The sequence below is a fragment of the Teleopsis dalmanni genome, chromosome 2, assembly GCF_002237135.1.
Source record: "Teleopsis dalmanni isolate 2A chromosome 2, ASM223713v2, whole genome shotgun sequence".
NCBI classification, from domain to species: Eukaryota; Metazoa; Arthropoda; class Insecta; order Diptera; family Diopsidae; genus Teleopsis; species Teleopsis dalmanni.
The window spans coordinates 97,609,547-97,637,264 of record NC_051847.1 but is presented as its reverse complement, the minus strand read 5'-3'; the positions used below and the strand labels follow the sequence as shown (position 1 = coordinate 97,637,264).

At 29.0% G+C, this 27,718-nt stretch overlaps 1 protein-coding gene across 2 annotated transcripts; it reads right to left on the bottom strand.

Moving 5' to 3' along the window:
• Window positions 1-1,371: 1,371 nt before the first annotated feature.
• Window positions 1,372-19,630, bottom strand: LOC119683204 (protein eiger-like). Of its 2 annotated transcripts, none has more exons than XM_038096832.1 (7): window positions 19,253-19,630; window positions 12,831-12,956; window positions 3,551-3,816; window positions 3,354-3,491; window positions 3,132-3,265; window positions 2,067-2,189; window positions 1,372-2,005 (listed from the first exon to the last, which is right to left on the bottom strand). In XM_038096832.1, the coding sequence occupies exons 1-7, from the start codon at window positions 19,415-19,417 to the stop codon at window positions 1,647-1,649; spliced, it is 1,311 nt and encodes a 436-aa protein (XP_037952760.1). In that variant the 5' UTR covers window positions 19,418-19,630; the 3' UTR covers window positions 1,372-1,646. The 2 variants fall into 2 exon arrangements, with proteins under 2 accessions (XP_037952760.1, XP_037952761.1); XM_038096833.1 differs by having other exon boundaries at window positions 1,373-2,005; window positions 2,067-2,168; window positions 19,253-19,627.
• Between the last annotated feature and the right edge of the window lie 8,088 nt (window positions 19,631-27,718).

The following is a 27,718-nucleotide window of genomic DNA, read 5'->3' as shown; positions in this document are numbered from 1 at the left end:
CAGTAATTTAAAAAAACACTACATTTTCAAACTTCGAAAATTAACATTTTTTTTATATTCAATGTTTGATTAAATTTAAAGGATATAAAGCATGCCTTTACTCTACTCACAAGAGCAGGGTCGTCCTAAGAATTTGGGCGCCTGTGAATAGCAAATTAATGTTGTTGGGGATACGAGTACTTTCTCTTAAGCTGTTTATGTTGAGTCTTTTCCGAATTAGAGCATCTGGGCACTTTTAGTCTTTGGAAGCTGGGGGGTTTCTGCAGAGTCTCACCCTTCTCACTGAACTATTTATGTATTCCTCAAAAGCTTCGTGATTATTCGATGACTGATCTAAGATTTCCGTACCGCTCTGTGCGGCTAGAGATTATTCTAAGATTAGATAGTACTAAGTAAGATAGCCTGTGAATTTTCGCTCTGTCTCTTATATATTTTTTGACCGGGTCTATTCTAAGGGCTCTTAGCATGTCATATGTGTGAATGCTCCAAGGTACTTTGAAGAATCTTCGAAGAGATTTTGAGCAACTTGCAGCTTCTGAATAGTAGAGTTGGCAGATTTTGCTATATGAGACACACCCATAGAGTAGTGCTGGTAGATCAACTTTCTGTTATTCACGCTAAGGTTATTGTGTTTGAAAAGTGGTTGTAAGCAGTGCAGTGATTTTGTGCAACTATTTCTTTTGACTTGTATGTGCTTGTGACAAGTGAACCGCTTATTAAACGTGAATCCCAGGTATTTGATGCCGTCCTTCCAATTAATCCTAATGTCACCAACTAAAGCTGTTACACCAATGAAAATGTTCTATTGAGGTAACCTATTTACAATATCTTATAGTGATACGACTGGGTCAGATATAAGAATGTGAATTATTTATGATTCTATTTACTAAAGTGTTGAAATTAGTTCCAAATCATTGAATATGTTTTCATACTTGTGGCTTTACGTCTATTTAAATCCTGCCATTGCTGTTTAAGTTTCGTAATTATCGTTCAATAGTCAATTTTGTTATAACAGTTGATCAAATATTTCTGAAAAACATGCCAAGACGTGACTTTCCTCTGGTTTGAGCAGAATATACGCTGAACTGTAACTAAACAGAAATACGTGAGGCTGACGTAATGTTTCACTTTGAAAGAACAGCAAATAAAAGTTTTAATTGACATTTTATTGAATATTCTCACAAAAGAATAAAACTGCTTCCATGGAATTTATTAAAATTCCAAAATGTATAAAGATTTACATCATTTTTGTTATTCACTCAAAATAAACTTCATAATATGTAAAAAAGAAAACAAACAAAATATATTTTGCGTTTCTTTCTAAAATAATATTTATATTATTTATTAAGTTACATATAGAATAAATACAATATAAAAAGTGATATAATTAAATTATGTTTGAGTTCAAGAAAACCTCGTCCCACAGATTCTTGTCACATTTTGATCTGATTAAATATTATTGTAAAATAATATAAAACAGCTTTATAATAATTTTTGGTTTGCTACAATTAATGCTAAATAACTTAACTAAAGAAGTTCAAGACTACAACTAAAATTTACTGCTTAAATTAAAAAATTACAATGCATCTGCCAAATATCAAAAAATTATCATCAATTTAAAATAATTTCCCTTAATAGAGTTTCCTTTATTTCACTTTAATGAGACCAAAATAGCTTCTGTTATTTGTGTCCTTTAAAATTACACTTCGATCGGTGTGGAAGTCTCGTATGTGTATTGTTTCATCTGCGCGTAGATGGATGAGGCCGCTGGTATGGCATGTATGAATTTTAAGTGGGATGTTCGTTGGCACAGTATTTAGACATTGTAAGAATGGTTTATGTCCATGGAATATTACGAAGCCATTTTGATCATGTGTGTTATTGTAACACACCTGAGCATAGATGTAATAAAGACCAGATTCAAGCACTGTCAGAACTCCATTTTCAACCTCGAAATAGCTACTAGACATACTTGGCTCCCCAATATATATATCTCCAGCATATACTTCAATAATTAAAATTAATTATAATGACTTTTTTATATTTCAATTGTACATAATACTTACATGGAACTTTTATTGCTGCTTGTCGACCGGGAACTGTACGCGTTAAATGGAAGTGTGCTGCAGGAGCTGAGTCAATTGAGTTTGACATAAGCGAAGATTTTGCTGAAAAAGATAGAGATTCACCTGAAATTTTTCCAGAAATAAAGCTATATATAATAAAAATTATAGCTTCTGCTCTCAAATACTTAATTAATAATATTAAATTTTGAATTTATTTCTCGATCTGATTTTTTTAATAATGTTTGTTATATATTTCATATTCAGCTATAGGTTACTTTTTGATAAAATATAATTAAACGTTTGTTTAATATTATTTATACTATTCTATATTTCGACTCTCCTTGTGAATCATCATCAGGATTAGGATCTCACATAAATTAATATTAATAAAATCTATATCTAAACGTTACGCTTATGATTTCGTTGTCTATATTGCACTATAGTGATAGCGATGCCGAATTATAGAATATATTAAAAAATATTAAACACACTTTTAATTTTAATTTTAACGAAAACTGATCTATATAGTCATGATACTATTGATAAAATTAATCACAATGTATTTAATCAATTTAAACAAGTCTCAGAACAGTATCTGCATGGATGCTTATTAACTAAAATAATAATTAAAACTGCATATGTCGATGTCTCTAATTTAATGCTTTTTATATTTCAGTATATTGCTCTATTTTGCTATGAAAAGTTCTTCTTACCGAAAAATTGGTTTTCGATGAATTATACAAACTAGCTGAATGGTTGTTTGTATAATTGTCTAACTGTGCTTAGTTGTACGTTAGAATATTAGCAAGACGATATAATATAATTTATCAGAGTAAAAAAGGATCGAAGGAAAAACTTTTTAAGACTGATTGAGATCATGAAAAGTGTATAAGATACATTTTAATGTTCTAACTGCTGAATCTAAATTTCTTCAGTAATGTATTTTTTAAAAAGAATATTAGAAGTGACTTAAAGAAAATGGCATTTATTTTTTAAGCCAGGTCGTAACAATATTGTTAATTACTTTAATGACATATGATTACATATATGTGAATTAATACTTACCAGTTCGATAAACTGGAATTTTACGTCTGCGATTTAAATGGCTCCGTAAATGTGAACGTCGCTTATCTAAGTTTTCAGCTACAAATTTACGTTGACTGTGGTTTTTCAAATTGTCTGAGATCTTTTCTTGAGTCCTAAGATAATATTAAATAGTACGTTAAAGTTAAAATTTTATACTAAATTAATTTTACTTTTTTAGGTTTAACTTAACAATTCTTTTACCTAGAACTTGTTTTGTATGAAGGATAATCGGAATTTAATGATTTCGTCTCAACCGCAGTTGTAGTCTTATTTTGATCTGATTTATTTTCATCTTCATGTATAGTTAAAACTTGAACATTATCAATAGATCGTGACACTCTGAGACAGAAAGGTTGTAATTATCAATAAAATTTTTTACCTAATTAATTGGCACATACCGTTGATGTTTTTTCTTTGAGTCCTTATATTTTTCAAAATCATCGTACAAGTTATCATCATCAGATATTATATCTTCATCATCGCCATCCGAATCATCATAGCTGTTAAACTTTTTTATTAAATCTTCATAATCATCATAGTCTGCATTTGAAAGTTTGTCCTTCTCCCGTTCATTTTCATCCTCATCGTCATCATCATCATCAACATCATCGCCATCTTCAGTCTCCATATCTTCATCAGGGTCATCGATAAGAGCATTTGAATACTAATAATTATTTATAATTAAGATAAGTTACTTAAAAATGATACGAGTATATAGTACTGCAATAAATATTATTTATTTATAGTGCTTAACTACTTTCTTAAAAGTCAGAAATCTTCTAGTGCATACTTTACTGTTCCTATATTGTCCATATAATAAAGAAATAAAAGTTGAGTTTATAAACGTTTCGCTTTTGATTCAAAATGTACTCCATATATTATAAATTAATTATTTATTATAGATTTAATAGATTAAGATGTAATTTATGGATGACTACTACGAACAGTACATACAAGTGGTACATCATTTTTCTTAATTTGTATTTATCTGTATAAATATATCATATAATTATGTAAAAACCAGAATAGTGGAGTAATTGTTCTGTATTTAGTAATAAAACAGCTTTTATAGGTTATGTACTACCATTAAAGTAAATGTCTCTGGTAGAAGCCGGAGATCACACTAACAAACACATTATACATGGTGTGTAATCTATAGATAACAGGTGACGTTTTACACTTACGTAAATAATCTTAAAAGTTGTAGGAACTTAATAGACGAATTAAGCTAATAAATTCTGAAATAATGTTTTACTAAAGAAAGTTTTTGCATGAATTCCATTGAAAGTAAAAAGCAACTGCGCATAATTTAAAGATGACTTCGTTCTTTAAGATTATAACATCTATATAGATTCAATATATCATTGAATTAAAGATATCGCCACTATTTTGTTTTTTTTTTTTGTACATTGATAGCACTGTTTTGTATCAATATGCGAGATTTGAGTGCAATTTTTTACCCAGCTATTTCTGCAATTATTCTATTAAGTAATCTACAATCGAATGACTCAATCGTTGGCAGACAAACTAAACGAATCTGATGGAACCTATTCATAGACGTATCTGTTCCCCAATTAAAAACTACCATATCAAGAAAAGCATTTTGAGTCGATTCCGATCATAGAAAAAAATTCGCTAAATAAGTTGAAGGCCATACTTCAACCAGCCTACGCAAAATGTATGGTAAGTTGGGTTGCACACCAACCCAATAGTTTTATCGCACTGGATGAAATCTATTTTAAAGACGGTAAACTAAAATGATTGATTGTTGATTTTTTTGTGTTTTATTTAATAAGTCCATATAGTTTTTACACAAAATTATTATTTTCATTTAGAAATCAACTTTTTCAGGTTTTACGCAGATTTGCGTTAAAGTCTAAGACCACCTCGCCAAATTTAAAGGAAGTTATTTCAAATACTTTAATAATTTTGCAAACACATTATTTTTTAAATTATGTATACAAAATGTAAGTATAACAACCAAAATTTTATTTTACTTAATTTAAAGTTTATTTGAATCTAAAAACAATTTTTTAATTCTATATGGAGTTGACTTAAACAATTTATGGAAAGTTCTTCAAAGAATAATTTTCTCTTATAATTAGGAAAGCACGAAAAATTGATCAGAAACCAATGGGAAAATCATGATTTGTTCTTAATATGTATAAAATGTTGGATGTTTTTAATTGTGTCGTAATAGAAATAATTTTTTTTTTTTTTTTTTTTTTTAACAATCGAAAAGCATACTGAAATAATCTCCGTTACCCAAATGGAGTAGCCAAGAACTAAAGACTAGTAGCCAAGAAAAACCACACTGAGAGCAGACATGCTAAACCGAGTAACGAAAACCAAGGTTACCACTGTACATATGATCCTTAACTTTACCTCACAAAAAGTTCAGTGGCGACAAATATATGCAAATTCACATCCGGGAAAATTTTTGTGTAGAATGTGGCACCTTCCTGTTAAAACCACATGTATTCCATATACATATCTTCATTTTCACGCCCAAGAAATGGTTTTCATATGGCTATAGTGATTAGGATTGGCCGGCACCTGTTGCACTTCAAGACCATATATCAAACTATAGTGTAATTTGTCTTGGTTGAAATGATTTTTGATAGTTACTTGTGAATTTTTACTTCGATAGTTGCGACAATATTCTGTTAATAAATAAAGAAAAATTTATAAGAAAACTTATCGCAATATTTTTAGTTAAAAAATCCCTATTGGGTGAGAGTTTTGTTTGACAAGAAACAGTGCTGTAATTACCAATAAATGCATAACGAATACTTTACTAGATTGTTGAACCATATCTTCATTATATTTTAAAAATTACTCTATGATGTTCTAGAAATAATCGATGTTGTTAAAAATATAAATATTTTAGAAATCAAACTTTATTAGAACTGAACCAAATCCTTGATTTAATTCATATTATTCTGGCGATAATCTTTGTTAATTATATTTCATATTAAAAAAAAAGTTAGGGGTTTCCACAAAAATAATTAAATAATGTTATCTTAATATTCATTAACATGACATTAAATAAAAAATAAATAAAGATTATATTCAAAAGTTTTTTGAAGTGTCAATTAAATGATGTTCTATAATAATATTTTATTATTATTTATTATTATTATATTTATTATTACTAATATTTTTTCTTATTTATTTTTTAAAACTTTTTATAATCATTACCATATTCATTTTTTGTCTTCCAAATGGTTCGTTATACTAGACAACTGTTCCAAGTAACGACGAATTTTATTTGGCTTCTTTAGTTTTTTGAAAAGTCGTCACTTCGGTAATACCATGACTTTATCTATCATGGTCTATTATGGTCATGGTCATTATCTATTTATTTACATGTAGTGGTACGTATCACTACATTTAAATAGATTCTGTATTAAATTTATATATTATAAATTATTATTTTATATCATTCTATGTTATATTATATTATATTTAATACTATTTTATTTTATTTAGTATAACAACGTGTATGTGGTTGGGATTTTGAATTTAAGATAATAACAAATTAAAAAGAGGTTTTTATATGTAATTAAACATTGAACTGCAGATACATAAAGCAAATAATTATAGATTCGAAAATTTCCAAATGTAGATGTTTTCTGAAATCTGTTATTATTACGTATATACTCGTATAATGCAAGAAAATTTTTAATTTAATGAAATTATAATTAAAAATTTTTAAATTTTGTTAAATGAAATTTTTCTGTGAAACTTTGCCAACTTTAAATTATAAATGGCAACATTTTCGATATTTATTTTTTTTTTCATTGTAAATGCCGCCTTATTAATATATACGGGAATTAAAATTAAATGCGGAACATTTTGATACACCTCAAAAGTATAAGACGCAGTGAACTAAAAGTGCGTATAAAATGGATTAGAATATAGCACAAATTGTTTATGAGTCACCAAAGTAATACCAGAGAGCAGAGTACTACATTCGAAACAAAATATATTTTTTTATTTGATCATTTTTTCTTAATATTGAGATATTTTTAATTTACTATTGCGAAATGTTTCAATTGTCATATATTATCCATCAAAATTATATAAAATTGTTTTTAAAATATTACATTATATAAATTTTGAAAAGTTATTATTAACAATATATGAGATATCAGTATAAAAATATAATATATATTAAGTATTCGGAAACAATGTAAATCAGAGCATTAAAAAGGTATACATACATCTAAACTTAGTTTAAATATAACTATTGAATCCGTTTTTAAGAAATTCCTAGAACACATTAATATTTTCGAAATAATATCTCAGGCTTTTAAAGGTCTTGGACTTTAAACTCTTAATACCAAATAACTAATGAATATTTAAACATGTTTTTTATATTTTGTCCACTACTTAATAATGCAAGTAGTGAGTCAAGAGGGGGGCTACAAGTCTACAGAAGCAGTTTCGACTTAGTTTAGAATTTGAGTTTAATATTTACCTCACCTTATAATATAATAAAAACTAAAAAAATATTTTTTTATAAATTTAAAAATAGAAGCAGCAAATAATTTTGTGCCCTGGCGCCAAAAGAGCTCACGTTGTCACTTAATTATACATACATACATTGTGACCGAAAAGGTTTCGGAAATTCTCATTTAAAATTCGCGCGCTGTATATTTTTCGATATTTTAAGTTTATGTAGTTTGGCAGCACTGTCCTTAATTTCTATGCCAAAAATGAGCGCGATCTGTCAGACAGTTCGTTTACGGCAGCTGTTGAAACCAGTTCACCTCAGTAGTGCGTTGCGAAAAAAAACAATGGAAAAAAATATTGAACAAAGAGTTTGCATCAAATTTTGTTTTTCGAACGAAATTTCGTGTGCAGAATCGTTGCGAATGCTACAAAAGGCTTATGGGGAATCAGTTTTATCGAAAACTCAAGTTTATGAGTGGTACAAAGCCTTTCAGGACTGTCGTACGACCGTCGAAGACATGCCGCGTTCTGGACGACCTTCGACCTCTACCACCGACGAAAACATTGAAAAGGCAAAGGAAATCGTGTTCAAAAATCCTCATGTGAGTGTTAGAGAGATAGCACGAGAGCTAGGCATCGGTCGTGAGATGGCTCGTTTGATTTTGGTGGACAATTTGTGTATGCGACGTGTCAACGCCCGGCTTGTTCCGATTCACCTCAATTTGTTCAACATTATCAACGATTTTAAGGCCAAACATTCAATAAATACCATCGAACAGCCACCGTATTCACCTGATCTTGCACCGTGTGACTTTTTCCTGTTTCCCAACCTCAAATTACCACTCAGAGGAACGCGTTTTGAATCCATAGAAGACGTAAAACAGAATTCGCAGAGGGAACTCAAAGCCATACCGGAAATCGCCTATAAAAAATTTTTTGATGATTGGAAGAAACGTTGGCATTTGTGTATCGCTTCTAATGGAGCATATTTTGAAGGAGATAAAATAAATATTGATGAAGATTAAGAATTTTGCGTTTTATTTAAAATTTCCGGAAACTTTTCGGTCACAATGTACATACAAACATATATGTATACATTTTTAATAGGGCAAAACAACAAAACAGCAAAATATATAAGCTTTACATTGCTCTTCCAGAGCATAACTTATTCATTCGCAAAGGACGAATATTTTGCATAAATATTGTAAATATTTTTATACGCTAAATTTTAAAGAATCTTGTGTTATCATTAATTAGATACTTTTTGTAAACTTAAATTGGTGAGTGCTCGAGTCACTATTTATATTTTGAGCCAAATAATGAAAAAATTATAACTTATCGGTGAAAATTGTTTTATTGTTTCTGGAAGTATTCTTCTTTATGATTAATATACTTTTGTATGCGTTCTAACCATTTGTCAAAGCATTTTTCCAATCTTCTTCAGATATCTCAAAAACATGATTTTTAAATGTAATGACGGCTTCCGCCAACAAAAATCGTTGTTCATGCAATTTATTCTTGATGTTCGGGAACAAGAAAAAGGTATTGGGTACCAAATCAGGACTGTACGATGGATGACCCATTAATTCAAATTTTTGAATGATAAAATAGTCGGTTATTAGACGATATATGTGAGCACTCGCATTGTCTTGATGGAGAATGATCGGAAGGCGCTTGATTTCCGTATTTCACTGAAGACTTCCGGTAAACAAATGGTTCTGCACCATTCAGAATTAACCATTTTAAATTCCTGTAATGGTACGAATATAGTTGCCACATGACCAGTGGCTTGTTCCCGACCAGTGGCGACCATTTGTTTCAAAGTACTTCGAGCGCGAACTACTCTTGTTGGATTTGGTTCATTTTGAAACATCCATACAGTTAACTTCTGTTTACGATCCGGCTCAAATGCATATATCCATGATTCGTCATCTGTTACAATCTTATACACGTACAGGTCTTTTGAAACACCGCCATTGTACTTCTCGAACATTTGTGGGCACCGATCAACACGAGAGTCTTTGAAGATTTTGTCAAATGATGGGGGTGCCAACGAGAAGAAACCATTCTCACGACTTAGTGATCGTGCAATATTTTATATATGCAATCTTACGCATGACGATCTTGCATAACTCGTATCAGTTTTTGCACAGCATCAATATTTTCTGGCACCATAGCTGATTTTGGAGGACCTTCACTGACTAACTAATTTCGTCAATGGACGAACTACGGTCACGACTAAAATTATTGTACTAGTGTTTCACAATGGCAAAGGATAGAACTTCATCACTCTTGTCTTGATAATCCAAGTCGAAAGTCGTGATAAATCATCGCACGAAAATTTTTTCGCATTAATTCCATTTTTTCCAAAACACTCAATTTAGAAATCACTGTAAGTAACAAAAATAAAGCTCTTTTGACAAAAAACCTAAGGTAGATCATGTTTAAGAATGTCAAAGTTACTCATGAAAACGTCAGATGACACCTGACAACAAACAGTGTTGCCAAGGCTCAAAATATAAATAGTGACTCTCGTAAAAAAAAAAGAACAAAACAATTCAAATCTCACTAATGTAACCGCAAGGCTAGCTTCTATTGAGAAACTACCGGATTTTGGTTAACCAAGCGATCTATTTGACAATTTCTAAGGAAAACGGTTTTGTACAAATTAAACGTAGGAAGGGAATAAAGTTAACTAAAAATTTCAAATAAATTCTAAATTAATATACATTATTTTGATTTGTTCAAAATCAAAAATGTGTCGACTTATATATATACTATATAAATCTTTTTTACTACGTAGTAATCCTTTAAAGCAAATTTACTTTTTACATGTGACGTTAATAACATGCGAAATTATTTAGATTTTTCCACCAGTGATTGAAAATTTATTTAATTCGCACTGCATTTTAAAAATTTATTTTAGCGAAATATTTTGCAATCCATTCCAAAATAAATTGTCTATATTCTTAATAAATTCAACAGAAATCTTAAAGCAAATTAAATCAAAAAAAAAAAATTTTGAATATTTTGACGCGCGGAATGGATTTGTATATTAATTGATTTTATTAAAGAAAATATTTTTGCTTGAAGGTAACATATGGTTCACGACCCATTTGCAAATGTACAAAAAATTGCTGCAAAAAGCTAACTTTAGACGCAAAATAAATAAAATTCAGAAACGTCAAAAATCAATTGAACCACAAACTACAAACTGAACGCATTTCCATTTATTTGACTCAATAATTTCGAAGATAATTCGAAAACGAAAATGGCAACTTGCTAAAGCATTAGATCCCAAGCTACCAACAAAAACATTCTACTTAAAATGCGATGAATTCGGTTTCGTACACAAACTGAGTTTTGCATTTTTATCTTTTTCTCTTGTATATTTAAATTTAAAAATAACAAAAAATTGTGTTGGAAATTGGATTCTCAAAAATTGTGAGATGCTGAAGTATAAAAAAATATTTCGATGACATTTTAGCGTGCAATGGATTGCGGAGAACCGTTCTATTAAGCTAAATTGTCTACATCTTTTGAACTCATTGCGCTAAAAATATATTTTTAATCATAATTTCGTTTTTAAGATAAATGGGAAATGGTGTCAACACATGATAATTACATAATTCTTCCTTGTCAACGTTTTCTATTTTATTATGATTTATTTCTAATAAAAAGTTTGAAAAAAATTGGTAAAACTGAAAAAAAAAATACTTCATTATAATAATATTGTAATTTTAATTGCAATAATGAAGTTATATACAAATAAAATCATTCTCAAAACCACTGATTTAACGGATGTCTATTTTGATATGATGATGATAAGAATATATACTAAATGGAACGACCCGCAATTGCAAACGCGGATTAAGACATCAACCCTATTACTCATATAAAGTGTAAACCAGGTTGGGAATACAAAATTTATCAAATTTGTCAAACTTTAGCCATGCACTAAAGTTACACTAAAACATTTTGATTTAGACTTTTAGATATAAAGTGAAACAACCCTAACCGATTTTAAATTATTAACTATATTAACTATCCTACTTATTATATGTTACATAGCAAACAACTAAAACTTTTTTAAACTTTCTTGGTTATTCATCAAGAAATACGCTGTTGGTATTAACAGTTCGGTCATACTTATTCTCTACTAATCTACAGATTAAATTTGAGATCAGTTTTTTTTGTATATTTTTTGAGTCAAATTAACACTATATAACCAATTGTCAGGTGGAGTAGTTTGGCTGGTTTGGTCACACCTCACGAAAACTATCAAGTGAAATTTGTTTTCATGCCCTTACGTATAATCCGCAAGGCAGTAGAAGAAGAGGAAGGCCTAAGATTACCTGTCGCAGATGAACACTAAACGAAATTAACAGCCAAACCACACACCTTGGCATATCATACATCAATATCGTTCAGCTCAGAGAAGTAGTAATATGAAAGTTTGAAAAAAATTGGTAAAACTGAAAAAAAAAATACTTCATTATAATAATATTGTAATTTTAATTGCAATAATGAAGTTATATACAAATAAAATGCATATAAACTTCATTCTCAAAACCACTGATTTAACGGATGTCTATTTTGATATGATGATGATAAGAATATATACTAAATGGAACGACCCGCAATTGCAAACGCGGATTAAGACATCAACCCTATTACTCATATAAAGTGTAAACCAGGTTGTAATTTGTAGATAGCCTATGCCCAGTATAAAGGCAGCTTGGAATCATGTGACGCCAAGCAAGGCTTAATAAATAAATATTAAGGAATTGCTTGTTGTCAAAAAGCTCTGAAATTTTTCATAAAAATATATTAGAATGAAAGAAAAATATCAAATATTTAGGCGTTATATTAGACCTTTAAGTTATGTTTAAACTATATGTGGACTACTATTGTGAAAAAATATCAAACTCTCTTATCAAAAGACAATCAATACTTGTCAGAATTGAGATTCTCCTAGTAATACTCTATGCTTCCCCACCATGGAATAATACTTCTAGTTCTAACATAAAACGACAACAGATTAAACAAAATAAGCTGCTTAAAATGTTTTAAAAACTAAAGAAAACTAGGATAAGAAATATATACTTTCGTGTATATGTGTACTATATTTCCATCCATCATAAAAAGAGCGGAAAACGTTCAAATACCAAAACCCTTAACTACTTTTTAAATGAACTAATAAATAATATTCAAACTTACCTCTTTTTCGAAATCATTAATTTCATCCAAATATTGTAAACCCAAACGTTTTTGCAAATTCTCTAAAACTCTGCTTAAAGTATTTACATTAGTTTCAAGTTTCGTTAAACGGTTAGTGTTCCATATCTGAAAAATATATAAAAGATAAAATTAAATTGTAGTTAATTATGCTTAATATACTAATTGAATAATAAAAAATTACTATTCTCTCAAATTATATTTTGAATATATACACGAATAAATTCGAAGGAGAGTTTCAGTCGTATGTTTTAGGCTTTTGTATTATCTTTAGATGTATTTAAGATATCCTTTGATTCTGAATGTTGCGAATTAAAGTCTACTGAATCTATGCTAAATTTATTTTTTTTTAATGCCACTGTATACAGTATAGTCTTAATTACATTAGCTTTCTACATACACATTTTTCAATATATATCGGCAAATTTCTTAAGGTTTTCAGGCATTAAAACAATTTCTAAGTAATCCGACCTTTTATACTGTTGAATTTGACCAGATTACTGCACTGTCTTAAGACTTGCAGATGCACTTTAGATTCATTTATGGTCTTTCAATTTTTGGATCAATGCCATCATATATGAGTTCATAAGTGAAGTTGAAGACATGAAGTCGTTCATTCCCTTAAATCTCTTCATTTGATGATTTTGATTCTAATTTTTTTTAAATTGTTGGTATTTTTCTCTTCTCTATATTTTTATGTATGCATATGTTGCTAAACCAATTTAACTGCCAGATGTTTACAATTTACCGAAATTCAATTTGGACTTCGACTTCTGCTTCGACTTGTGTTCACTACTAGAAAACATGTATTTTATGCTACAATTATTAGTCAATTAGAAATTTTTAATAAAGTAGAATTTTTCTAAAAAAAATATTAATATTTCCTGTTCTGTTAAAGCAATTGGCATTAAAATCGACCAATGTCTTTGATTTCAGATTATAACTAAATATTTTTGAGTCTAATAATACAGCAAATGTACAGCATTATTCTGAAAAGATAATGGCTATTGAAAGTGGATGCTTCAGAGTGTATTGCTACAACATTCAATTCGTTTCTAAGTGCCTTTGTTGATCTGGATTTTATAAAATGAGCTCCAGCAGAAATTTTACATCTATTAGAAAAAACAATAATTCTAAAGAGCTTTGTTTTATATCATAATTACTTAAAAGCTAAAACGCTCAGAAATTAAATATTTTGAAAGATGTGATCCACTTTAATGATACATTTATATTAAATAAATTTTTAATGATGAAGAATATTGCAGTGCTTGACAGTACTTTTGTTTCTTCTTCTTTTTTTTTAATAAGACCCTAATTAGATATTATTTATCTAGACAAGTGGTTCTAGGGAAAGATTCAAAATACTCAATTTTGTTGTATAATTATTTTATATTAATGTACAATTACACATTAGTATTTAAATACTTGTTACATTACATTAATGTATAATTAATTAATTACATGTTAATTTTAATTTAAAATTTGAAAAGCATTTCTGCTATGAAAGGATTTTTTGTGCTTTTTTGCACAAATTAATTTATAAACATATTTTACTAAATATGTTGAAAAGGCAAAATATATAAAGCCATCAGCACAGAAAACAACTGATAGATGTCACCTTTTAACATTTCATCTTTTATGATAAAAACCCTTTATATTGCATTACTAAACAAATTTTGCTCTTTAGGAAGATTGCTATAATTAAAGAATCTATAGCTGGCTAACATCAGCTAATTTAAACAATTTTAATAAATTTTACCTTTTTAGTAAACCAATACAAACGTGTTGATCTTATATTACAGTTATGCTTCGATTTCACTATGTCATTTCGAATGTCAAATATTGTCAGTATAATGAAATCGGGTAGTCATATGATGTCATATTCGCAATCTTGTCATGTAATGAAAACACATTTGACACAGCATTCAATTACAATTGTCATTTAAAATGACATAGTCAAAACAAGGCATTAGTATTAGAATTTATTTCAGATATTTTAATCAATGAGTTTATCAATATGCAAGCTTTTTAGAAACCCTCGATATTTAAACAGATCATTTTTTGGTCTTCAAACTTTTATTACAAACCTAGGATTTATAATAAATTGATTTCTCTGTATTCAAGATCATCTCACAAACCTAGTTACTTCGTTAAAACATTTTTTTTTATAAAGACTAGAACTAATAACTACAAACTCTTGTTTTTACAATGGTCGGATATTGATCCACAAAACAAAAAATGATTCTGTCAAATGTTGTTGAACACCACAAAGAAACTATAAGACTTTTCGTTGAATATAATCAGCGTACAGAATCTTTTGTGATTAGGATTACAAATCTATTGTTTAGATTTATTATCGAAATTAAACAGTGTTTATCCTGTTCAAATTTACTGCCATTACTTATATATATACGAATAAGTTCTTACATCAAATGACAAACAGATTTCTAAATAAAAGGAATAGTTTGACAAACACTTAACTTTATTAAAATCCTTTCTATAATTGATAGACGCCTATTAATTATAGACAAGCACATGACCTACAATATCCATTTCCATTATACAATGTGAAATAGTAAAAGTCGGAAAACTATTAAAAAAATATAATGGCCTATTAAATGCGAGTAGCTTAGTTAAAATTTTAAGACCACTCTTTAAAGTAACTAAAATCTCTTTTAACTACTTACTAAGAAAGAAACAAACATAGTTTCGTGCAAATCGATTGTAAGTTGCTCTGTTGAATAGCTAACGACTTATCATCGAACAATGTAGTTTATAATATAATAATCCATTGTATCTTATCTTCAAAGACTTCGAAAAAGATTTTGAATCCATATGAAATCATGCATATTTTAAGATGTATTGGAAATCATAAGTGTCCTCATGAAATATATTAACTTGATACATTTAAGAAGTGATATTAGCAAAAATATGATTTTATTTTTCTTTACTTTTTTTAAAATATGATTAATATACCAAGTGATATATATATGTATATATATACAAAAATGTTCTTTAAGTGAGAACAATTTTGTGAGATTACTCGTACCATGTGCTAAATTCATTTTTGTGTAAACAAATAGAGATCACATCTATGAAACAGAATGATAGGCCCACCATCCTGTTATCCTGAAGATCACCCTGATTAATTTAAATTATATCTGGGTAAATAAGCTCTAGCTATTTATTTTGAGGCTCCCTAAAATAATTTGCAAATCATTATATATTTCATTATAGTATAAATAATATAAAATATAAAATAATAAATAAAATATATATATATATATATATATAAATCTTTATCTAAAATAATTTGTAATGTAATGTTATTAGTCTTTAAGATTCTAATACTTATTATATTGTTAGACTTTAATTTAAAGCAATTCAGTAAAGACAAATTATTAAATAAAAAAATAAAGAAAACATCTAAGAAAGATTGGCTAACAATATTTTACATAAGCCACTCTTTTAAAAAAGTTTGGTTCGGAAATATTTAAGAAGGGTTTTTCATATTCCCCTTTTTCAATGACAATACTTTAATACTTTTATTCTATATAAAATTAAAGTATAAATATTTTAATTTTATTATTAATAATGATATTTTTGCGATTGAAATTTTTTTCCAAAATATTAATCATTACGAAGTATGTATGTATGTCTTTTGCTTTCCTACAAATCTACAGAACAATGAATAAGGAACTAAATATTCTACGTTCCCAACGAAATCAAAAGAAAGTTCTTTTCATTTATTAATTTATTTTTTGTTTTCGATTCCGTTGAAGCTTCCACTTTTATTAATGTATCGTTTGCTTGAAATTATTTCTGACAGATCTTGGTTGTGTGGATTAAAACTACACACATGACGTCATACTACACAAATGTACACAGCGTTCAAGCGAGCTTCCTCCACTATTCGAGAAAGCGGCACAATATGAAAAACGGAAATGCTGATATCGCATTTCATCTTTAATACAAATCCAGTGTTTAATAATTAATTTAGCAAAAACGATAACATACATATTATTTTATTATTAAATATAAAATGCAAATTTTTAGATTAATTGTCTATATATTATAGTTTGTTTATTAAGAATATAAAGAATCCATTTGGCATACTATTGTCGTGTTGGACTTATTTCAATTTCATAAAATCACGTGGGAAACATTTTCCTTAAGTATTCATTTTCCTTGAACCAAAATGCTGGCACTCGTAAGTTTAACGTCGTCTTAAAGGTTGTTTCCATTGGAAACTTCACAAAAAAAAAGAAGAAAATTGATTCAAGTAATTATTGACTAAAATGAACCTATTGGATATTGGCGTAAATAAACCCATCAGCAACTAATAATTATCAGCAGCTTAAATCCAGTAAATAAATGTGAAAGGCTTGACTAGCTTGTTCATTATCATACTTACATTTTTTTCTAGATTCCAACGTTTTCAGCTTAGCAATAGTTCTAGATTCCAACAACTTAGCAATAAGAGTCAGAAAAATATTGATATTACAATATTTATAAGGAAATGCAAAAATTAAACTGGAAAAGCTTGCGAATAGTAATCAATTTGGATTAAAATATTGACGACTATGAATTAGATACACTTCAGAGACTTACAGTACAAAATATGATTGATTTTATATAGACTTATAAAATTAGAGCTTCGTACCAAAACTAAATAGAGAATCAAAATATTTTAATGGGAGCGAAAATCGAAATCGAATCGAATATATCAATTAATTGCGGTACAACGCCGTTAATTTCTGTACCAACTAGAAATGCACACTCCTCTTAAATTCCTAAAACTTTATTAACTGTAAGTTAACACTTTAAAAAGTTTCTCTGACACGAATTCTGTTTCCTGATGATGATTAACATTATAAAGGAGCCCTGAAATTATTTACGAAAACTGACAGGTTTGCCAACACCGCGTTATCGAATCTCAAAGTGATTTCAAACTCCTTGGAGAGATATGCAGATCTGAGGTCAGTTATTGCTTAGTCTGATGCAGTGATAAACAATAATCCAGTCAAGGCGTAGAGAGAGGTTATGAAGAAACTTCGCAGTTAGTAGAGAGTAAAAGTGATCAAGTAATTATAAAGTTTTCCAAATTTATCTATTTTGGAACTCTGCGAAAAATTATCTTTTAGGCATAAGCGTTTACTCATTCGAAATTCATGCAATTGTGTGTTACTCATAAGTGTACACTTCCAATGGAGATCGTACGGTGGGTGACAACATCGGCAAGCAGATGTACACATTACACAAATAAGAACTACTTTTTTCATTATATAGGCATGGTGCAAATTTCGACGTGTGTACTAAATGAAATTATTGATATTTTATAATACCAAATCTGTTAAGATTAATTCATTCGACTTTACTTACTTAAGTAAGTTCAAAATTTAACATTAAAACATGAATAAATTAAAATTTTAATGAAAATATTTTGGTTGACATTTCTAAAAATCCTAAGGTTATCAGTTTAAAAATATGAAGACTATCAAAATGTGCCGTCTTTGAGTACTGCAATGCATTTTTATTAGAAAAAATTAAATATTTGATAATTTTTAATAAATACCATAATTAAAAATTTAAGAATATTTCAAACAAAGAACAAGTAACAAATAAGTTTATTATTAAAAACATTAAAATTCTAATAAATAATTTTCCAAATATATCATCTAAACAAATAATTCATAATTAATAATTATAATTATTTGTAATTCCACAGATTTTAATTATTATAATTTGATTAAGTCATGAGAAAGTTGGATCTACCCGACTGCATTTATGGCGATGGAGACTGTGACGACGCAGAGCACACTTTCTTTTATTGTAATAAGTGGTTCACAAGTAGAGAAGAGATAATAGCACAGATTGGACCTATAAATCCATCCTGAAAATATAGTGGGAAAGATGAGAGCGAACCTAGAGAGTTAATGAACGATAGATTCATATGTGATTTAAGTCCTCAAAACAAAGAAATTAGACCTAGAAAGAAGAACCAGAAACTAGAAAAATAAATCACAAGAGCGTGACTTGAAATGTTAACATACAAGAGACCCTCCACGAAATAAGGCGAAAGCGGTTCCGAGGGGGAATTATTCTCGCCGAAGTGGGGGTGTTTTAGTCCGTATACTATATATTAATGTTAGGGAGTCGGACACAAAAAAAAAAAGAAAAAAAATTACTAACGTAAAGTATTTTTATAATAAACATTCTATTAATTTTTTGTTTCATATTGCAGTTATTCTGCATAAGATTTTATCAATGATGACTTGATATTAATCAATCCCAAGACAAAAAGAAATACCACAATTTTTTAACACATTTTTATAAATATGAAAATGTTTATAAAATTTTTTACAGATACCATACTAAAGTGATATAAATAAAAATGTACTTACCAGTATTACTAGTAAAATCGCTGCAAATACCAAACTGATCCCGCCGACGACAATAGCAATTAAGTGGCTGCTGCGTTTATATCGCGCCGTACTGCTGGAAAGCGTCGTAGGAAAGGTATCGACGCTCTGTGGTGATATGAACGGTTTAAGTGTTTCGGCTGTCATAATTTAAATAATAAATTACACAAAACACAAAGAAATTATAATACTGCTGTTAATCCCCTATGAAAAATGCTGGGTGGTATGGTAAATATTTAAGAGGGAAGAAATCGTGGTACTACAAACTCAGTGGATAGTACTTTCACTTAATGGAACGGATGTTATTTCTTCAAAACGAAATTAATTTTCCTTTTTTTAAAGAATTCTTTTTCTTAAACTCAATATTTTAAGTTATTTTTTAAACGTGTTCATACATCAGAAAATATCATTCTTCACTCTTTTTATTTTTTCTTTTTACGTTCTAGGGCTCTGCTTTAATATTGAAAAAGCGTTTCTTAAAACTTGTTTTTCCTTTAGTGCATACTACTGCTATACATTATATGAAGCCATATACATATACAATTCGAGAAGATTCAGAATTGTAGTGTAATTTGTTTGCCGAATTTTCACTTTTTAATATAATTATTTAAGGTTTTTGAATTTGAAATTCTTGTCAAAAAATTTACTTGATTAATTCCATTCGCTTCGATGCGATGCGATACACAGTTCGATCTTAACACTCAAACCAACCCAACCGCGGTTATGCCTCGCGTACAACTAAATAAATTTCCGTCGCGGAACAAACGAGACCATACAATTTTCTCTCCGACCAATTATCAATTTATATATGCGCAAACTGCAAAGTCTAAACATTGTTTATGGTTCTCAACAGGCTGCAGCGAATGAACAAGTACGAGTATCTCTTGGGATTGCTGTGCAAATTTTCGTCTATCTGTACAAATACAATGGCACACTTGTTTGTTTACGCTCCTCCTTGGCATTGATCGTGTTTTTCAATGTTACTTATGGTATGTTGACTGTGTCTCTTAAAAACCATTCAAACAATGTTCTAACCGTTTGTTTATAGTTTCTTATTTTTCTTTTTCTTTTTTCTTTTTACTTTTTTCTTTTTTCTTTGTAATAGATATCGGGTAGTTTGGTTAATATTTCTCAAAAACAGATTGTTTTACAGTCTCGGCGATTCATTACTTTGGCACCAAAATTCTCACTACCAACGATAGAAGACTAATTAGTTGCTATTAGGGTGGTTCCCGTCATAATTACAATACAATGTACGACATTATACGGGTACTTTAAGAATTAGAAAGTTAAGTATTTTTGATTTCATTAAATATTAAAATGCTTTACGTAGTATCTACTGATGTTAATGATTAGATTTTTATTGAATATTCCAGATGAAACAGTATTATTTAGAGTTCAACTTGGTTTTGGTTTTATATTATTTTTGATTTCATTAAATATTAAAATGCTTTACGTAGTGTCTACTGATGTTAATGATTAGATTTTTATTGAATATTCCAGATGAAACAGTATTATTTAGAGTTCAACTTGGTTTTATATTTCATATATAATATTAATATTTATAAATATATATACATATACTCAAATTAAAAAGTGGTTTTTAAATGTGATCTGTGACACTAATTCCTTTCCTCATATTTACCTAAATTTCGAGGCTAAATTATACTTTATCACTGTGTCCATCATCATTCACCAGCTGTCTTTGATTACAAATGAGCTCGTTATTAAATCAAGTCATAATTCTTGCTACTACACAGACTTTATAATTATGTGTAGTTTAATCTTACTATATTGAACAACAGTGAAATCACACTCAGTGAATAAAACTATATCTATATCTAATATACATATATCTAGTAACATGGTATCGATATATAGCTTCTCATGTAAGTGCAACGATTTTTGTCTTTATACGCATTTCTACTCAAATTATTTCAAAAATTTTAATACTTTTTCTTTATTATATATGTATGTATGTATTTAATGCAATTTAATTGTGTTGTATTAATCAATTAAATACAAAATAGTAAGAATAACATAATACATAGGGTAAAAAACCTCCCTTAGTAATGAACTCTTAATAATTGTTTTAACTCTCATAATCAAATGATATATTGCATATAAATTTGTATACTGTTTGAATGTGAAGTAACATTTAAGATCACAATTATACAGATATATTGTACATATAATAAAATAATTTCTTTATTGTATTAAAGTTTGGTTTTTTTTAAAAAGTTGTAGTTAGCTTATGTATTATATTCGAAAATGATTCTTGTAGTAAATTAAAATTTTAAGGAATCACGAATATATTTTTTTTTTCAGTAAACATTTTTTAATTAACTTTGAGGTTCCTTCATAACCTCTTTCTACACCTTTTGTATATTATTGTATATTAGACTAAGCAATATTTGACCTCAGATCTGCACACATACCCGAGGAGCCTGTAACCTTTCTGAGATTCGATAATACTGTGTTGGTAAACCTGTCAGTTTTCTTAAATAGTTTCAGGGATCTTTCCTTTATGTATTTTTTGATCGGATCAATCTTGAGGTCCCTGAGGATGTCATTCATTCTAATGTACCATGGTACCTTGAAAAGTCTTCTCAGAGCCTCGCTTTGTGCAATTTCTAGCTGTCGAATAGTAGTGTTTGAGACCTTGTTGAACGTTACACACCCATATAAAAGTGACGGTCGAATTATTTGGTTATATAACAGCTTCCTGTTCTTAGCATTGAGATTTTCATTTTTGAATAGCGGTTGGAGGTGATGGAGAATTTTGGCACAGCTAATTCTTTTCAGTTAAACATATTTAAGACATGTGAAACGTTTGTCCACCGTGATGCCTAGATATTTAATGGTATCCTCCTAGTTTATTACCATATCTGCCACTCTCACTTTTGACGGGTTCTGTCTCCTCTTACACGTAATGAACAGAGTCTTAGTTTTTTATTTATGGATTTTTATTTTCCATTTTTGGAAATACTCCAGGATGACGTTTATATGCTCTTGAAGTATTTTGGTTATGTTGAAAGCACATTTATCTGAGTAAAGCATACCCGTATCGTCAGCGTAAAACGCCAGTGTCGAGGGACCACTCTCACTTTTAACGGGTTCTGTCTCCTCTTAAGCATAATGAACAGGGTCTTAGTTTTTTAGTTGTGGATTTTTATTTTGCATTTTTGGAAATACTCCAGGATGACGTAATATACTCTTGAAGGATGTTGGTTATGTTGAAAGCACATTTATCCGAGTAAAGCTTACACGTATCGTTAGCGTAAAACGCCAGTATCGAGGGACCTAACATTGGGATACAGGACGTATAAATATTGTAAAAAGTGGAGAAAAGTGGCGATTCTTGAGGAACCCCTGCTTCTATAGGTCGAACTGATAAAAGAGCGCTGTTGATTTTCGTGCGAAATGATCTTCAACGTAGGAACCTACCTCTGATCTTAGTTAGCCTGCCTGGAACACCTAGATGAGACATTTTTATTATCAGACCATCATGCCAGACCTTGTCAACAGCTTTAGCAATGTCGAAAATGATCAATCCAGTGGTGAAAAAATGCATAATCATGGTGGCCAATTTACTTTAACCAAATGGAAATTACATTTCAAGACCCATCTCATGCAACAAAACCAAAACAGTACATGTTCTGTGGCTTGTGTCGTCGTCCTATAGAGATAAGACTAAATACGGTACCATACAATGACTACTTGTGGATGTTATGGTTTTTATAAAATTACTTATGAATGTTTTTGTCCCTAATTAAGATAATTTTATTTGTTGACATATTCATCACGTTAAAAATGAGTATTCATTTTTATGCCAACTTTTAAGAATTTCTGCACATTCAATGGTTGTTAAACGATCTATATCGTAAATAGGAAAATCTGAAACTTTTTTGTTAATCGTTGATCACTGAAACAATACTGCCAAAAGAGAAATACGAAATGTATAACCTTTTATTATAATACAATACAATATTTTGACAAGATACATGTTAATATATATTTCACCGGTATGTGTATACAATATATATATTAGGGTGCCTTTAAAGTATATGGGCAATATTTTTTTTTTCGAAAAATCAGTTAACGGCACCCCCAAATCGGTTCATTTTACTAAAAAAATAATCTCTGTAAAATTTTAGTTCAATTAGATAAGTGAAAATGGCGCCCAAAATTCCCAAAAATTGGAAAATAACCATTTTTGCCATGAAATTCATATTTGATTGCTTATATCTCTGACAGATTTAATTTTACATAAAAACTGTCTTCCTAAAAGTTATAGATCTATTAAAAATAAACAATTCACTCATACGAAGTTTTTCTGTATTTCTAATAATAATCATAATTATTGAATAAAAGAAAATATAAGCTAAAATCGCCCGATTGAATTTAGTAAGTTCTATAGATGCATTTGTCCGCATGACTGTTTGTTGTTTACTAAATTTGCTCCAAAAAAGGTCTAACGTTTGAATAGTTATATACATAAATGTGTTTCTGTGAATACCAAGTGAATTGTATAATATGTTATCGTCTTTCTATTTAAACTCTGAACTAAAACTCATCGCTGTAAAATAATTCAAAGTGATTACATTAAAAAGTCTAACCAAGATCTTGTTGGTATCATTCTAGTGGGTTGACTGATAGTAAATTACAATCAAATAGGGGAGTATTAAAATTTTTTTTTTAACATGCACGTGGTTAAGTTACCGATAAGAGAAAGTGATAGATCATATTTTGCAAAAGACAAGAATACCAATAAAAGAACAAAAACATTGCATAAATAAATTAGAAAACCTACATCAAGACTGGAGAGGTTTGCAAAAACATGCTAATAGAAAAAATAGATCAAATAGATCAGCAAGAAGAAGCAGAATTCACAAAACGATTAGAGACATTATTTAAATTGGCACACGCAAATGCACTTGAGAGATGATAACAATAAGATATTATACATACATATATAAAATATATTGTTACTCTTAATTTGTCTTTGTGTGCGAGCCATAGATAACAACCAACCTACCTTAAGGTTACTTCTCGAACTACATCGCCGATATATTGATAAATACATATTTTTAAATTATGATAAATTATGATTAAAATTTTATGATAAATAAAATGAATTAAAATTAATATTGATAAATATATACATAAGAACCTAAACAAGTGGATTGAATTAATTATTTTAATTTAATTTTTTAAATAATTTTTAATTTAAATTAAAAGTTCTATAACTAAAATTTTAGTAGCTCTTAATCTTTAACTTACTTTAACTATTTTTGAAATATGGTTGTGGCGCCTGTCGCATATCCTAATTTTTTTCTATTTTCTGCATTTTATTTTCAGTTAAGGTCCAGTCTGACATTAATGAAACACACCGACTCTGCATTTAGAAGTAATTAGGTGCACCGACGAAAATCCAGCGACAGGTAAAAATATAATTGCTTAATGCCTTACCATTTTATTGCAATTTTCATTGGTAAACGTCTTGATCGACTTTCGCGGTGTTTGCATACAATGTATTTATTTGAATAAAATGTATTTCATATGATATTCCATATTAACAAATCTAATTAATGGAAAGAAATAAAAAAATATCTGATTACGAGTATTATTTTAAAGCATAATACAGTTCAGCAAAACAATTTTGCAACAATCGACAGAGAATTTAATTATTTCAGTATGAATTTCTCTTATACAAGAAAATATATCTATTATATGATGTAAATTTTGCTATATTTTATATATCTACATATTTATAATAATCAAATAAAAACAACCTTCTTTATCAAAAATTGTATATAAACTACAATTATATAAAATACAATTTGTTGGAACATTTCAAAAAAATGAATTATTTCACTTGGGTATAGTCGTAATAAGTTTACAATTATTAATGGCTCACTTAAAAGCAATTTCTGTATATGTATTATAATATATATATTTGAGTATACATATTTAAATTTATCTATGTTCCTAAAGTGCTTCTTTGTTAAGGTTCAATAAAAACATAGGAAGCGATAAAAACACTTTTCAACTTCCGCTCTTTGAGTTCTTTGTAATATAAACAGTCACATAAATTACCTATTGAGATACAATAACTAACTTTATCTCTTTAATATATATTTTCGAAAGTACATTAAATATGATATATATTATTTTTAAAATCAATGTATTTTTGATACCAAAACAAGGACATCGAAATAAATATTTACAAATTTCGTAACCTTTTTGATCGGTCGGTCTGATTTAAGATCGAACGACTTATTTGTGTGTAGGTACAGGTTAAATTTAGTCACAGTACTATTAATCTCATAAAGCTTATTTTTTATATAATAGAAAATACTAGTTCTTCCTAAGAAACATTGCATTGTTGGCACCTTAAGCCACCTTAAGGAAATAGAATAAAACATCCTACGATATCACGAGAACGATATCATCATTGTAATCTGGAAATATTTTTAAATGTGATGGTAATGCGTAAAAGCTGTTTCATAGCTACAGAAACAGAATGGAATACAATCTAGAAAGCTAACGCTTTAGCAACAAATTAAAAGAAAAAAAGAGGAAGGAACAGAAGGAAGAAAAAATTTTTGACAAAAAATTAAACGAAAACATAAAAGTTCTACGAAAAAACTCGTCATTTAAAAAAAAAAATTACGAACGAAAAGGTGCTAAGCCAAGATTAAATACCTGTGAATACAAAGGCAATAATTTCTAACTTGCAAGGAAGCAATAACAAACCGGATGGAGTTATCGAAATCAAAATGACCTATGATGCAATTCTATAAATATCCCACAATAAAAAACAAAACTGAACGAAATTACTGATAACTGCAACTTTACTAGGTGGATTGATAAAATACCCGGTCTAAGTACTAAAAACGCATTTTATCCTTCATTATCAATATTCACCTAGCATACAATATCCATCTGATCAAGGAGTTCTTAATGTGATTGGAAACCAGAGAAATATAAAGCATTCTAGTTGAGATTTTTTAAAATGCTTTCATCACTTTCAAGAGCTTTTATGGGAGTTAGTACTATAAATAATTTCTACTTGATAAGTGAAGCCTATACAACCTTTCGTGTTTTTGGATGATAGCCTCCGGTTGCAAAATGCAACTCTATGTTGAAAGGAACCGAACTGTATTGGTCAGGACAGCAGATTTCACCTACGGTAGGATTTCGCATGTAAAATTAATTACCTATTAGTAGTATCCCGTACTGTATAGAATAGTACCACTTACGACAAGCTTCCCCTACTTTGAAAATATTGTAATTCCTTTCCCGTAGGGGGAAACCATATAACAGTAGGAACAATTACTCGAGCAGTGGTGCACCGGACTTATATGGAATTATATGTAGTGGGACAACACATAAGTGGATTTACTTCTGGCTTATCAACGAAGGATTTGTTATTCTATAGAGTTTTAAACAAATGAGAAAATACAATACTATAGTCTATAGTATATTTTTAAACTTTAAAGGTGTCTATAATCCCATATAAAGGGGATATGAAGGAGAAAGCTTGAAAAACTTAGGCTACTATGAATACAATAACGTGCAGGAGAAAAATCTAAAGCGATCTGCCATCCGAAATCATTTTACATAAATGTGTTATACATACCACAACATGATCATTTTTACTTCAATATAACACTTGAAAAGGTGATGAGATAAATAAATAAAATTAAGAGGAAAAAAATTGACTAAGTCATCTTTACTTGTCTTTACTTACATATACCGACAATATTATTATTATGACCCTTACGTCAAGAGAATTATAAGAAAGGCATACATTTTGCATGAACTAAACGTTGGAAAAATCTGAGTTCTAAGGATACGAAACGATGAAGTTTGTAAATATATGAGCTACAAATAAGATACGACATGTTCAAGATAATTAAATCTTTTACGCAATTATAATCAATCATAAACAACAACATGGATAAAAATGAAATAATTAATAAATAATCTTGTCCATTTAGCGTACGTTTTATGGCTTAAACAGTTTAAAAGTAAACTACTTTCCAGATAATCAAAGAATCTGCTATAAAAAACCTTTGTAAACGAGTTACTTCTTATACAGTCGAAAAATGAATATAATCCATAAAGCACTTATCTACACTACAATTCTTCGAAAAGCTGATTCTAACAAATATATTTGGTCCACTACGTAAATATAGTGAATGGAGTACCAATCATCATTGGGACTTGGAATTATTGCTTGTATGTAATTCGTAAATAGTTTTTTGACACTGCAAGTATCATTGGTTGACCTCAACCCTACCAAATTTGAAGCGTAGAATCAGCGTTCAACTGAACTAAAGCTAGTAAAATAGTTACTTCCATCATAACTAACGTTAAATTTTAATTTATATATAAATTCTTCTGCAATAATAATATACTAGCGGAAAATATTCGGTATGA

What these genes read in the sequence shown, in the direction of transcription:
- LOC119683204 (XM_038096832.1), bottom strand. Translation starts at nt 19,417, where the DNA reads ATGACAGCCGAAACACTTAAACCGTTCATATCACCACAGAGCGTCGAT. An exon ending in CGATTTTACTAGTAATACTG is followed by an intron (nt 12,957 to 19,252) that starts GTAAGTACATTT and finishes TATATTTTTCAG; the next exon opens with ATATGGAACACTAACCGTTT. An exon ending in AATTCCAGTTTATCGAACTG is followed by an intron (nt 2,190 to 3,131) that starts GTAAGTATTAAT and finishes GAAAAATTTCAG; the next exon opens with GTGAATCTCTATCTTTTTCA.